Below are 16,101 nucleotides of genomic sequence, written 5' to 3'. Positions count from 1 at the left end.
ACACTATTCATGACTTGCAGTGCTGACATTCTATAGATTGATGGAGTCTTCCAGTGTGGAAATACTGAGTCATAGAGAAGATGAGACATTTTAATAATGAAAAAAATATTTATGCAGTCAGCAGATTGTCAGTTAAGGTGGTTTAGATTATAAGTCACCCAACAAAGACTATGATAGGTTGTAAATTTTTCTAACCACTCAATCATTTGAAAACGCATAAAGCAAGCTTAGAGAGAATTAGTATACCCCAAATACTTTAATTTCTTCTTTCTTCCCCTCTTTCTCCATTTTCTCCTTATCCTTTCTTTTGAAATGGGGGGGGGGAACTATAGATTCTGTATCTAAATGTGATACTAGTACACATGAGAAAAAAATTAAGATGGGACTAATCTTTCTTCAGAAGTGTTGCTTTTTCCTAATATACAAGAGCCACAGAATGAAGACAGTGATGTGGTTCTATGAGTTGCTTCTTTGTCTTTGATTTGTTTTCTCTCCCTTTGCGGAGTCTGTTTTGTAGATTGTCTTAATGTCTCCCATCAATGACTAACTAATCGTGTCTGTTTTGTAATAATATCCATTGTTTTATAAAATTCTTTGACAAGTTGGAGAGACAGGAAATTAAATCACTGCAGCTGTTTTAGTAACAATTGCAGTTGAAAACCATACTGGCTCATTTAACAATTTTATTTCTGACATCCAGCCCAGATTTAAACAGTTTTAGATCAAGGATCAAGAAGACAGACTGTGATACTAACACCCACACAACAGCAATCAGGCGGCATTTTGGTCACTTATTTAATAGCCTAACCTTCACGTTTTGGTATTTGGTTTGAAACAAATTAAGGGCACCTTGACTGGTGTGGCTCAGTGAGTTGGGCATCTTCCTGCAAAGGGAAAAGTCACCAGTTTGATTCCTAGTTATGGCACATGCCTGGGTTGCAGGCCAGTCTCCAGCTGGGGGTGTGGGAGAGGCAACCGACAGATGTTTCTTTCCCTCTCTTTTCACCCTTTCTCTCTAAAAATAAATAAATAAAATCTCTTAAAAAATAAAAAAATTAAGAGCAACCATTATTCTGAATCTTTACTCTTTGAAATAATTATGCCCCAGGACAAAAATAAAGGAAACTGAAGAAAGTGACCTTCAAGGGGATGCAAACTGAAGGAGCTATGCTAATTGCTCATAATGGAAATGGTCAGTTCACTCATGAGTGCCCCGTCAGAGTCACATTTTTTGTTTGGTTCCCTCTTCGATAAACTTCTTCCTAATTGATTTAGCTATGAGTTGGAATTCCTACTTGTGCACATATTTTCCTTTTGTCAATATTATTTCAAATTTACCTATAAATTTTATTTTCTTGTTATGAAGTTTGGATTTTGGTAAGCCATCTTAAATATTTCCTGGAGGAAGATGTGATAAAAATATTAAATTTATAAATAGAATGTAAGTTTGTGCTATTAGCTGCAAGCCAACTATATCTACTTTGCTGACAATACTAGAGTCAGTTTTTAACCATATCTAATTGTTCATCATGATTTATAACAATCCCATAATGAAATACATTTCAAAATAACATAAGAATTTTTTCACTACTTTAGACCAAAACATATAATTTTTGTTCTGAAATATATTAACTGAAGTATTGCTTAAATGCCCCAAAGATTGGTTACACAATTTTTCTCCAATATCAGCTCCTTTTGAGATTATAAATAAAATGGTGTATTTTATTTTATTTTATTTTATTTTATTTTATTTTATTTTATTTTATTTTATTTTATTTTATTTTATTTTATTTTATTTTATTTTATTTTATTTTATTTTATTTTATTTTTATTCACTAATATTCCAAAGAAGTAAAAACCACAGTAAAGAATTTGTGTTGTACAAATAGCATTATTCTAGTCTAGAGTTTTTTCACCTGTTGGTTGACATTTTGCAAATTTTGAGCTCAAGCACAGAAGTTCCTTGGAGATCAGGTGTTCCTTAGGTCATACCTCATAGTTGCCTAGATTTTCTTTTCAGTTTCTGCACTCAATGCATTGTAGATTGTGTCCAATTTTTGAATGTTATATATATTAATGCTTTCACTTTCCTCATTGTCACTTTTTTTTAGGTCTACAGCACCAAGACAAGAGCAAGGAATCGCCATGGTACTGAAACACACAATTTTAGTAAGTCAGATTGGAACCCACTGGGAAAAGATGCTGCCAGGATGTTCCCTTCTGCAGTGGGACACAATGGACATGGAATAAGAAGAGGAAGTGTCAGCCAGCTGACTTTGGTTTAGAGCCTTTTCTTGAGAAAGCAGAGTGGGTCGTAGACATTGAAGAAAAGCATTTTTGTTTTTGTTTTTCCCCTCATCTGAGCCTTTGCCAACTGTGCAACTCTCTCACTTTCTCTCTTTCTTTTTGTCTTGCTTTTATCAGTAGATGGTTTAATTTTTGTTTCATTTTGATTTTTTGAACCTACCACCTTGTCAGGAAAAGATGAACCACAAAATGAAGATGCTCATTCTTTCAGGAATACAATTTTATAGCTCTATGTGCATCTATTTTTGTAGAAATACAGAAAGTTTGATTTAGCATTGATGGGCTATTTTTGAGGGATGTATTTTTTTTAATATTGTAAAAAGTTAAGTTCTGTTTAAAGAACTTGCTCTCAGAGAAGCACTGGCAACAATGTGTAAAATGCTTGTCTTTAAGATGTCTGTGATATGCTCTGTGCTTTCTAGGTTACCTCAAGTGTTTGATAGTTTATCCCTTTTAACAAAAGTAGCACCATAGCCAAACCAACATAGTATTGTATTACATTAAATCTCAGTGAAGATTTAATTCCTTACTAGCTTACTTAGCATTGAATTATCTGTATAGCTTGAAAAGGAACTTTTCAAATGACCACACTGAAGAAAATTATTTCTTTACATTATTTTTATTTCTCCCAAAGAGTACATGTAGGTTGATTTAAAAAGTTTTGCATAACTTGCAATCAGATGAAGAGTTTGCATAGAGTAGGTAATTCTCTTTCTAGTCCATTTGAGCTTGATAAATGGAACCAGGCTTTATACCCAACTATTCGAAAAAATGCATTTAACCATGCTACCTTTGAGTGCCAGTGACTTATTTTTCTTGTTCCTAATTATTAATTCATGGCAATTTTTAAGGTCATATTTTAAGTAGTTTTTTTTTCCCTGGAGATAGTTTGAAGGGGTAATATTTAGGAAGGTACTAGCACATTACAAAGCCTTTAATTCAATGACTATTTCTGAAAATATTACCTATCATTGTGAATTGAAAACTAACATAATTACATATGTAATATTTTAAACATAGGTTTTTGCAAAGTTTTTTTCTTGCTTTAAATCTGATTTTAGATTATTTAATTCTTTATAACAAAATAATTTAGGCCCAAATGAAATTTAGATTTATACCACAATTACTGAAATTAGGTTAGTAACTTGACAATTTGTTTTTTGAAATTTATTATTGAAAACCCCAGATTCAAGTTGACATGCCTTCAAAATCTAAATAAAGTGAAGCTGGAGTTGTCATTAAGACTCTGCCAGGAGAAGATTATGACAGTAGCAGTTAATATTTTAAGGACTTTTAATGCAAAGTCCCTTATTTTTTTTCAGCTCTTTTCAAAGATGGATCATATTAAAAAGTTAATGTTTTAAAGATATTTTTTGGTAAAAAAAAGTTTTTCAGATTTCCCCCATCCCTGTCCTGACCCATATGAAATACAATGTTTAGTGAAATACCACTTTTCATCTTAAATGTGTGTGTCGTGTATGTGAACATTTTAGATATAAGAACAATACAACCCCTGCTTAACTAGACAGAGTTCCCTCAGAAAATTTTCAAAGATTTCTCTTAGCAGTATTTTATGGACTAGTTTTCTTTCCTGGTGCATCTCATGAGTTATAAATTGATACAAGGTCTTCTTGTATTCTTATCACTCCATTCATTGTGTCTTCTTCATCAGACTCTGCTTAGCACACTGCACATTTTTACCTAATGTGAGGTCCACATTTAAGGTATCTTCCACTCATTAATGACATAAATATAGATTTCTAGAGCCTGGCTTGGTTAAATGATCTATGTTTTGATTTAAAATTTGATATTATTGCAGTTGTTTGTGATTTGCCTAAATTAGTGGAGCACAGAATTGAATGAATCTGTGAAATTGGTTTGATCTTGTGTCCTCCTGCGTTCTCAGAGACAAGTATTTGGTAGTTCCCATGGGTTAACTCAACAGGAATTATTTTTCTCTTCTTCCCTTGGAACTTACTAACTTTCTGTGCAGCTTCTCTGAGAACAGTGTTGTATTCCCACTCATTTAGGTAATTCAATTGGATTTTTCCCAATTAAGAGAAGAAAAGTATGAACTCTCTGCTCTTTTCCTTATTCTCCATTGAACTGAATGGAAGGAGAGAGAGCACACAACGAGATAACCTCATCCTTAATCCAGACTAGGTTTTGTGTTACTCCTGGCAAACTTAGAATAAAATATTCCTTGGCTCTGAGGCCCAAGAAAAGCTGGGGACCTAAATTCTGCTGTACACAGGAAAGATTTGTGAGAACACACCTAGGTGGTGTTGGCATAAAACACCACCTAGGTGTTGGATTAGATCCTTGCATATACAAGGTGTGGGCCAAATCTAAGTAAAAAGAATGAGTGCTTGTCTATAATACTCTGGCATCCCCTTGATATGATCATATTATTACCACCAGAAGGTGTGCAAGATGATGAGTTGTAATTTAGCATGATATTCTGAGTTTGTTTTAAGTTTAAAATGCTATCATGCTGTAGGTCTTGTTTCCTCACATCAAAATGACGCCATTGAACTTAAGAGTTTTCCAAACTGCCTTAATGAGGGCTACCACTTCCTTCCTTAATTTCCTATAGAACTACTCTAACTTTGACAATTTCATAAATTATTCAAGCTTTCTGAAGACCTGTGAGCTAGACCTTAGAAAATTATCTGATTTATTTGACATCTAATCTATGCTTTCACCTAAACTATCATGAGTTAAAGAACAACATAATAGTGACAAGTTCAATCCTAAAGGGTTATTGTTCCCTCAGTGTTTATTTTAAAAGGGTTCTAAACTTTTTAAAAATCAATGTTCCTTCTTAAGAAGGTTAACCATCCACTCCTAACTTCCTCCTCTATTTTTTCTTCTCATTCTTATTAAAATTATTTACAATATTATTTTAAGCAAAAATGTCTAGGATTGCTTTGAATTTTGCAAATGAGAATTAGCGGATGACAAATAATTGAGGAATTAATTTTTTTAACATTATAAGAAACTTAAAAAAAAACAAATTCTAGACACTGACATAAAACCTGCCATTGAGAACCCATATTCCTGATGCAAGTAGCATTTGTCCATTCTTACTCTAAGACCTGTAGAATATATAACAGACTCTATCTGACTTTAACATTTACTGCCTGGTTTAATGTTGTATTTGTAATTTAAAGGAGCCATCAGAAACCATATTTCAAGAAGCTGAATTCTATTTCTTACTGAGTGTCCCTTTGTTAGGTAATATTTGCTGAATGGAGTCAATGGGGCAGTGGCATTAAGTGGTGGAAAAAGAAAGTATTTGTGTTAGAGGTCTGACATGGGGATGAATGGAGAAGTAGAATGAATTAATGGAAAAAAGTATTTGGTTGAATGTTAGGTCATTCTTTGAATTTTGGCTTAGCCACAATTAGATAGGTGTAATCTGGGGTTTCATTTATTTATCTCATGAATAAAGTGGGATAGCAATACTGGTGGGCTGTGACGGTTGGAAATTATATGTATATATATAATCAATCATCCACTCATAGTAGATGCTCAATAAATGACAGCTACCACAAATGTCTGTCAGTTGAGTAAATAGATCATAAATCTGAGCTTACCAATGTCCCCCCTCTTTACTTTCCATATCCATTTCTGCAGAAGTAGAACTATGACTATGCTTTTCTGAAACAAATTAATGCAAGAGAATTTTTGCCTTCTGCTAGGTGTTGAAGATAAAATGTAAATTTCTTAATTATCTCTAATATTTGAGCATGCCATTTATGAAGGTAAATAAGTTTTAAGTGGTATGGAGGTTCAACTCTGAGTTTTATTACATATTCTAAAATTTTATTTATCTAGGACCCTATGAATTATTTTCTCCAAAATCCCGACAACAGGTTCAATAAATCACCTAAGTTTATATTTTTCAGTTATATTTTGGGCTTCTTAGCACCTGGAATAAAAACATCTTTTTTGAAGTTATTCAATTTTTTTTCTACTTGCCTTGGAGGAAAAATTGCAAAATATGGTGGAAAAAAGTCGTCCACATGTAAAGGAGAAAAAAAAAAACAGAACCATTTACGATCTCAGTCAGCAGATTTACTCTGCTTGAGAAAGAGAAACAACTTTAACAACTTTATTGGAAGCAGATGTTGACACTGTGTCAGTTATTGAAGATGGAAAGTGTTCAGTTGAACCATTGCGGTTACAAAGGGGTATTGATGGCAGTTAGAATTTCTGTGATTGATCACCTTCACAACAGGCAGGATGGCAGAAAGCAGGAACTGCTGAGACCAAGGCTGCAATCAGCCTGCCAATTTTAATATGCAGGACCCTATGGATGTAGTTTTGTTTTATTCTTTCATCCAGGATAAAAGGCACATCTTTTAGAAAATTTAAGGCTTTTGAGAAAAATATTACAATTTATTTCCTAAAATCATGGCCCAAGAGTCCTTTAAATCTAGTATTAAAACATTAAAACTATTATTAAACTTGTTTTGGAAAAATTAGATTAAAGTTTTAATTCAGCAATGTATGTTGAGGATGCTGAGTATATAAACTTCACAGAAGTCAATGAGTCTGGAGATTGGGGTATTGGTGGAGCCTGCAAGAAAACCTCAGTCTCAATAGCTTCGAAATGTTAATTACCTTAGTAACTTGGTCATGGATATTGGTCACAGAGCAAACTTTGTAGGTTTTTTCCCTTTAGTGCTTTCTGGAAATATTACCTTATATTCTTTCCCAAAGTATAGAAATAGTCATTATCATTAAAATATCTTAATTTTTTAAATTTGTATTGTCCATTGTGTTCTTTTGTGAAAAATATTTTCATAGTTTTAAATAATTGATCCAAACCAGTTCTTTTGAAATTGCAAATGAATTTAATCCAACAAATTTATCTGAACGCTCTTTTAAAATTCCAAGGAATAATAAGTGTAACTTGTCAATTCCATCGTGTAAGTAAACAATGACTCTCTAGAAAAGGGCAGGTCACCATCAATTAGCTTCCTTTTGAACAGTTTTTGGACTACTAAATTTTGACCTAAGATTAATTCTTTTAGTATACAAGATTCTTTAATTAGCTGTTTTGGTATATGCATAAGATGTGAACCTTTTAAATGATATCCCTTTATACTAATTAGGTGTACATATTTTCTTATGTAGTGGCTAGCACAAAAATTAATGATTAACTTGATTTAATTTCTTAGGATATTTACAATTTTGGATATTATATCTGATTAAAAAATATTATCCCATGCATTTTTCTGGATATACAATATAGGGAAGGGTTTTCATGTGAATTCTTTGTATCATTTTAAAGTGCATATATTGAAAGGAAAACACAGGTTCAATTTGTTTTCATCATTTAAATCTAAGTAAGATAATATGCTTTTATAAAAATTATGTAGTATGGTAAACTTATATTTGTCACTTGATTAAGTGAACTGAAAGGTAATGATAGAAATATCTTACAACCTTGAAATACAGTGAAATTACAGATTTGTTAGAATCATGAGCAATTTTATGCTAACTTAATTTTACATTTCCAGAAAGACAAATCAACTAATCTTAGCCATGTTGTCATTCTTGGTTTACAAAAGGATATGAAATTCATAAAACTCTTGGCTTTAAAACGACTTATAGAATCATATTTTGTTTTTCTGTTTTTCTTGGTTTTGGGGAGAGAGACATGTTTGTATTTCTATTCACTCTTCAAATGCAGGTGGTGTGACTGTGGGTTGATGATATAAGATAATGGAGGACTTTGTAATAAAAACAGATGTCATCTTCAATTTGTCCAATAAATAACTTAATGTGAACTTAATGTTTATATTTAATGTAGCATTGGTTTGAATGCATTTCTTGACAGTAACTAAAGATCTCTTTTTCTTTTCATTTAATTAAGCAACTTATAAATGCCTTTGGAAATTAAAACATCATACTTTTTACATGAGTTTAAGTTAATTTATAGAGTCAATGAATGTACAAAGGAGGGACCCCAGAAGAACCAGAATTATCTTTGGGAAGGCAGGCCCCTTGTAGCACAGGCCACCTGCACTAGGTGAGTGTTCTATGAACCCATCTGTATCAGTGTACCTGCTGGCATTATTAAGAAGAGCTGCATTGGCTTCAGTGAATTTTTACTGAAGACTCTTTCATCGCATTTGACCATTTCATGAGGGTGATTTACAAGCACACCTGCCCATGTCACGATAAGTGTTCAGCAGTTTTTGACCAAAAATGGCATGACCCCCATGCACCACCCTCCCTATACACTCGGTCTCACCCCAAGTGATTTTTTTTGTTTGTTTCTCCAGATGAAAAAAGTCCTCAAAGGTAAACGTTTTGCCCATATGAAAGAGGTGAAACAAACAAAAAAGTAGCAGAAGCACTAAAAGACATCGCAACTGACAAATTCAAAAACTGTTTTGAGCACTGGAAAAAATATCTAGATAGGTGTATGTATTGCATCAAATTGACAGTACTTTGAGGTGACTGAAGTTTAAACACGTAAGAATGAATGCACAATGTTTTGTAAATACTGGTTGTGTTGGGTTCTCCAGTATATGTTACAGTGAGGAATGGGTTATAAAACAAGTATTAACTGGAGAACAAGTGAAATGGGCTGTATTACATAACAGCAGGAAGCTTATGAATCTTTTAAAACAATGTTTCTAAATTTACCAGTTGACTCTTTGGGAGAGGTATGTGTGTGTGTGTGCACCGTGCACGCACACACATATATATACACATAGTTTTTACATGTATTGGTACAGGATTTGCTATAAGTAGTATGGAAAAAGAAAGGAAACTTTCCTAACAATACATTGACAATTGAAGAAATGTACCTTATAAAGAAGACCAAGACCTTATATTTTTAAAGGAAGCCAGAGTTTCCTGACATGGGTCTTCTATTTTCTTACTAAATGAGTCTTTAATGTGAAAGCAAAATAGTCTGAAAATCAGTATTTAAATCAGCAGACCCTCCAGCATTACAGATGAAATAATTTGGCACTGGCTTTTGAACAGTCTGCCATCTATTTAGACTAGACTAGTATTACAAGTTTTCCATGGATGCTGTCAAAATTAGCACAAATTCAATGGCTTAAAACAATATAAATATGTTATATTATGGCTCTGTAGGTCAGACATTTGGCCCTGGTCTCAGTGCGTTAAAATCAAAGTGTCAGCTGCCTTCCTTCTGTTTACTCCAAGGGAGAATCTGTTTCCTTGCTCTTTTCAGGATCTAAAGTCTTTGGCTAATGCCCGCCCTTCTCCATCTCCAAAACTGGCAACTCTGGTCAAGTCCTTCTTACAAGGCATCACTCTGACCCTCTTTTGTTTCCCTCTTACATGTTTAAGGCCTTTTGTGATTTTATTGGCTTGACCTGGATAATCCATGATAATCTCTCAATCTCAAAGTCCTTAATTTAATTACATCCACAAAGTCTCCAACTGTTAGGCAACATATTCACAGGTTCTGGGGATTGAGATGTGAACATTTTGGGGGAGCCATTCTACATACCACCATTACTATTAGATTTCAATCATTTTTTACCAGCCTTATAATCTGGAGGAATTTACATTGAAAGTAGCAGGACATGTTCTATTATTTGCAATGGTCATTTGTGTAAGATTCATATTCACTTAAATAACTGCATATGAAGGAAAGTCCTGTTGCTCTATTAAACATTTCATGGGATTATTATAGTGCCTTGGGATCCAAAGGGTTATGTGGTATTTATTTCAGACAGGCGCTCAGAGGGGTGGAGAGTGGGACATCTGGTGCAGATTCTTCCTAGCTGAAGTGTGTTTTCTTTGGGGACAATCACTACCATTTAATTGTTTTGCTTCCTTTTTTGGGAACATATGCCCATGCTGTGATGTTCTAAGTCTCCAAGCATCTCATTTGACTTGCTTATACACATTTGACTAAATGTCTATGTATATGACCACACTGACGTGGTAAAGCTTTCTACATTTCTGTCTAGATTGAATCATGGCATCTGCTATCAGTTAAGCAGTGGAAAAACTGTTATGGAAAGCAAACATGTTTTGATACATTTAATGTGTAAAGTAGGTACCTCTACTTGAAAATGCAGTTGATCAATAAATGAGCTAGACACTCTCTTAAAAACAACACTCAAGCACAACTGTTTTACTTTCCATACCAAGTTTGGCTGTGGCTGAATGAAGAACACCAGCATTGATCTTTGTTTTGCACTTGTGCAAGAGGCTATTTGCAGGGAGCCAAATATAGCAACAGAGGATTTAATATCCTGCCAAAAAATACAAAATCTGTTCCCCTTTAAGCACGATACTCTATCCTTTTCTTGTGGATCTTGCTAAAATAAAAATATAGCTTTAAGCAGCCCCATTCCTCCTGCTGGAAGTTTCCTAATCTTTTACAAATGGGCTATGTATGGTTTTGTGGTGTTTTATGTTTCCAAAAGAAAATGGCTATATGAGAAATCTATCCAGTGCTATGATTTTTCTTACCCAAAAAAGTAAAAAAAACAAAACAAAACAAAACCTTACAAATCAAAGATAAGAGCCAACAGTAACACTTTGATGGTGTCGGGACCAACCAATGATCACTGGGTGTTTATCTCTGTTTCATTTTGTGTTGAACCCCCCCAAAATAATTTTAAAAATCAGCTCCTACAACCAGTACCTTCTTTATCTTAAAAGACATTTATTGTGCTCTGAATTTTGTCTGATGGGTTGATGAACTAATCCAGATTTCTCTAAAATGTGGGTAATAACTGATTCTTCTGCTCTACCTACAATATATATACAAAATTTTAAAGCAGTTTTGCACATATCACCAAGAAAATAAGCTTTCCACTGTAACAGCTTTACCAGACATGTCTGTGTGGGATTTTAAAACAAACACAAGGCTATTTGGAAATACTTGGTATATGTAAATATGCAAAATATGCTGAACAGTGCTAACAGCTGTAGGGTGTACTCTCTCATCCTTGAGCAGAATATTTTGGTGACAGTGCTGGCTATTTTTTCCATCTTTGCTTGTCATCCCCCTTCCCATCTCCACCCACTCTCCCATCCACAATATCCTTCAAAAGTATGTACTTCACACCCTTCCCCCCTGCTTACACGCTGCCTCCAAGAAGATCATTTTAGTAGATTCCCACTGGAAAAAGTGGGCGGTGCCTTGCAGGAATGTTTGAGTTACACAATGTTGTAAGAGCTGAGCTTTGGGGGACTTGCTTGCACTTGCTCTGATGGCAGCCAGCACACAGCCTCGGCTCTCTGCAGCCCAGATTCCACTGAGGTTTGTCATTGCAAGGAAGCAAAAAGTCTAGCTGAGTGGCCTTCTGCCACAATGAACCCAAAGATCATGCAGTAATCATTTTAAGTGTGTGTTATCAGGTTCTGTAACATCAAGATGCTTATCCATTTATGAAAATAAGCATATGCCTTTCTGCCTGGAACCAAAAATGAGAAGAAGACCCAAGAGAAAAATAAATCTCTTGTGGGATGTTGACAGGTTTGTAGAGGAGAAGGTAGCAAATGTGAAGCCAGAAACCCTGGTCCCATGGACCAGTCCTCTCAAAACTTGTTGGTATCATTCAGTCCCATATTTCCTCAGTTCCCATATCTGTCAGAAAAATAAATAAAATAATAAATGTAAACTATTTCGAGAATACTAAAAGTACTACATAGATACAAAGAGATAGGAGCTGGCATTTATTCAAAGTCTCCTATGTACCGTGAACATTAAAGGAACTTAAAGAATTCTTACAAATAGCAATATATAGATAGAATTATTTGGGAGCTGTTAGCAAAATAAAAATAAAAAGATTTGCATTTCAGTGATGCTTCTTAAAAGCTGTACAGCCTTGGACAAGTTCCTTAGTCTTTTAACATCTCAGTGTGTTCACCTGTAAAATGAAGATATTAAAAGTAATTACTTCACATAGTTGTTATGGGAATTAAAATATATAAAACATTTACCGCTAAGTAAATATTGTCATTTTTTATTAATCTTTTTTTTAGTAATTTAGGGAATTGGGGAGATCATCAGTTAAACACTTGCCCATGGGCATTAGTCTACAAGTCACAGTGAAGATTCACACTCAGATTTAAACAAAAAAAAGAATCTTAGAACACCATACTGCCCCCCACGGGGTTCTTGCTACTGTCCATCTGAATGTATTTTCTGTGAACATATTTTCATACTCTTAGCCAACTGGAATAAAAGAGTCAGTAGGAGAAACTGACAATGGCCAGAAAGGGGAGGTAATTTAGAAGAGTGAGCACGAGTAGTGTGCCAGATAGAGCTATGACAGATTTGAAATTGCAGACATTCTTTGTAACTTGTGGATACAAAATCAATTCATTCAACATATTCTTCTGGTCAGAAGGATCATGGTTATTTTTCTACTTGAGTCAATTTCAAATCTCATTAAAATAATGAATTATGGCTTGAAGTATTATAACTTTTTTGTTTTGACATCTTATGTTTTTATATAAAAATGTCAACTCCCTAATATCTTTAAGTGATGGGTTCTTGCTTTGTCTGCTAAAAAACATCAAAATTACATTTTAATTCTGATATATTTTTATAATCAAAGTAATGTTTCTAAAGCATCCTTACTTCACACACCTTGACTGTGAATTGAGGCAGGATTGACGGCAATAGAATTAATCATTTAGAAACACACAATATCTTACACAGCTTCTCTGTCAGAAAGCTAAGATGGTGCAAGAAGATTAGGTTGTAGTCTTTTCACCTCCTACTTGTCAGCTGTTTAATGTGGATAAAATTACTGTTCCCTACTGGTAAAAATATACGGTAATACCTATGTTATAGTATAGATATGTGGGTCAGATGATATTATGTGCAAAAGCCTGTTAAATGCTGGACTTCCTAGGAAGTTGAGGATTTTATGTATCGATTACCAATGGTTCCAGTTTATTAAGCACCCATGAAAAGAAATTTTCAAAAATCACTTCATTGAATCTTCAGCACAGCTTTCCAAAGTGAGTTTTCTTTTTTCTTCACTAACACTTTAATTTGAAATCACTGATTATATTATATTGATAAACATTTTGAAAAACAAAGAATATGCTTTTTTTGCTTATTTGTTTGATATTCCCTTCAACTTTTTCACCCCCCACCTCCTTCTCCTCTGACAGCTGTAAGTATGTTCTCTGTATCTATGAGTCTATTTCTCTTTTGTTTGTTCAGTTTGTTCATTAGATCCCACATATAAGTGAGATCTTGTGGTATTTGTCTTTCTCTGACTGCCTTATCAAGATGGGTTTTCTTATTCCCACATTACAGATGACAAAACTGAGTTATAGAGATTTTACATAACTTGCCCAAATCAGAATCAGGAATGAATACTTGGTCTGTATAACTTTAAAGCTCTTGTTTTCTTCTATAGCACCAAGTTGCATCTCAATCTACTAAGTGATTAATATTGAGTACCAACTGTTTTCTCGCATTCCCATATAAAATGTAAGTAAGTGAGAGTATAAAGACACTACTCTGGGAGATTGGACACCTGGCATCTAAACTTCTTATATCACAAATGAGCTGTGCCTCTGAACTAAATTACTGGTCAGCTAATTTTATGACTGAGATATCATGATGAGTAGGAAAATTCAGTCAATTTCTGCATCAGAAATCAGATTATCATAAATTTGTGGAAGAGAGAAACCCCATTATGGTCTCCCCTCAAATTCCATGAAAACAAAGCAGGAAAAAATCCCCCTTCTTCTGGGACCCCAGAACTTAATGTGTGTGTTTGTAAAATCTATTTTTTTTCCTGCTCCATTTAGTTTCCCTAAAGGGTCAATTATATATCCTAACAGCACTAATGTAAATAAAATAAAGTAGTGATTTTGATCCCTAGAGGCTGTAGTCTTGAAGTCATATGAATGTTAAAACCTATCCCTCGACAATTGACAGCGGTTATAGTGCCCATGCTGACTAGTTGAAATAAGCCAAACTATCTCCCTATTAGGCTGTGGGCGTTCATAAAAACAAGTCCTAGAAATGCCAACTTTTTCATAGGAACATTCTTAGGTGCAACCACTTGCTCTGTTGTGTGTTTGAGCCTGTGAGGCTTCTGAACTTGTCTTTTTTCTGGACCCATGATGATCCATTTAAACTTGTCAACAGAATTCAAGTTTTCCTATGTTGATCTTTTTATTGAACTTTCCAGAAGAGGTGTTTTTTTTTGTTTGTTTGTTTTGTTTGTTTGTTTTTGCCTGTTTTGACTTCTTAGTTGCTCATAATAGGTCTTTTCTGCACCAATCCTGCTGAGTTCAGTCTCCCAGAATGAACCAGGATCAGGCTGTCCTGAAGCCTGAAAGGATTAACTTTGGAAAGTTAATCACCCAAGGAATGATCTAGGGTTTGTTTGGGACTAAAACTTACAAAAGTTTGGGGGAGGGGAGCTTTTAAGAAACAAAGAATACAAAAATAAATCCTCAATTATGTATGACACCAACTCTTTATTTAGAATGAGAAATCAGAAATAACAATTTGGAAAAGCTGGTGGGTACTATAAACACGAAATTCAAAAAGTCATGTTAATTTGTATTGACTACCTGCTTAAGACATATATAACATATTACTCTTTCAACAACTATCTTTTATACAAATATTAAGGAGGTGTGTGCTGGCATGGGAGTAAAAGACAGAAAACTGTACTTGAACAACAATTAAAATAAAATAAAATAAAATAAAATAAAATAAAATAAAATAAAATAAAATAAAATAAAAACTGTTTCTTTTTCACTGTCCTCTTACATGTGGTGGTAGATGGCTCATAGGACCTATTCAGAGAGTAAAATGTTCTCGGCCCCTTTTGAATTCGTGCAGTGAAGGGTTGAAACATTACTAGATGCTAGTCATGCACTAGGATATGATTATTTAATTATACCTGGAAGTCTTTGAGAATGTTGTATCAAACTAGATGTATCTACCAACTCAGCTTCCCTTAGCTTGATCCCCACCACTGCACAAGGGGCAAGCGTGATGGAGAGGGCATCTGAGTGAAATAGAGAATGTTCTTGCATGATTAGAGTTAAAATAGGTTATTTTTGAAAAATCTGCTGAAACGTATGAATGCTAGGGTTCGTCTGAAGGCTTTGGTAGGAGCCTGTGCAAATAAGGGACCCTGAAGCTTTAGTCTCCTTAGCTCAGTGCAGGCCTGCCTATGTGCATGGCACATAAACATGTCCCCCATGGAAGGCCTACCTACCATTGGTGTGCAGCAATTTTTTAAAAATCCTTACTGGAGGACATGCTCATTGATTTTAGAGTGAGAGGAAGGGAGGGAGAGAGAGAAGGAGAGAAACATCAATGTGAGAGAGAAACACCAATTGGTTGCCTCTCATGCAACCCCTGTGGACCAAACTTGCAACCAAGGCATGTGCCCTGACTGGGAATCTAACCCACAACCTTTCAGCTTACAGGATGATGCTTCAGCCAACTGAGTCACACTGGCCAGGGTGGGACTTGCATTTTGGTTTTCTGGTTCCTATCTGTTGCAGTCCATAAAACTACAAATTAAAAGATAATAATAGAGTTCCACATTGAATAGCCAAGATTTAAAAAGTCTTCAGGCCGAGAGAGGAAGACAGAAGGGAAGCCTGAAAAAAGTTGGAAAAAATTCTTTATAGACAAACAAGGAAAAACCAGTTTGTAAAATGACTCTGAACAGAAGAATTTATATGCAAATAACCTGAAACTGAGAACAGTGAAGAATGCTACAGAGCCAAGAAACAAGGCAGTCATTTCTTTTAGGAATAAAAAAGACTATGATATTTGCA

General features: G+C 34.5%; 1 protein-coding gene across 3 annotated transcripts in view; it reads left to right on the top strand.

Annotated features, from left to right (window-relative positions):
* VGLL3 (vestigial like family member 3) overlaps window positions 1–8,113 on the top strand; it is a 48,293-nt gene extending 40,180 nt beyond the window's left edge. For all 3 annotated transcript variants that reach the window (XM_036017951.1, XM_028504730.2, XM_028504731.2), the window contains exon 4: window positions 2,112–8,113. In XM_036017951.1, coding sequence (XP_035873844.1) covers window positions 2,112–2,155 — 44 coding nt within the window. In that variant the 3' untranslated portion in view covers window positions 2,156–8,113. The remainder of the gene's footprint in view (window positions 1–2,111) is intronic.
* The last annotated feature ends 7,988 nt before the right edge of the window (window positions 8,114–16,101 follow it).

Source organism: Phyllostomus discolor, chromosome 2 (assembly GCF_004126475.2).
Source record: "Phyllostomus discolor isolate MPI-MPIP mPhyDis1 chromosome 2, mPhyDis1.pri.v3, whole genome shotgun sequence".
Taxonomy (NCBI): Eukaryota; Metazoa; Chordata; class Mammalia; order Chiroptera; family Phyllostomidae; genus Phyllostomus; species Phyllostomus discolor.
This window is presented reverse-complemented; position numbering and strand designations above follow the sequence as displayed.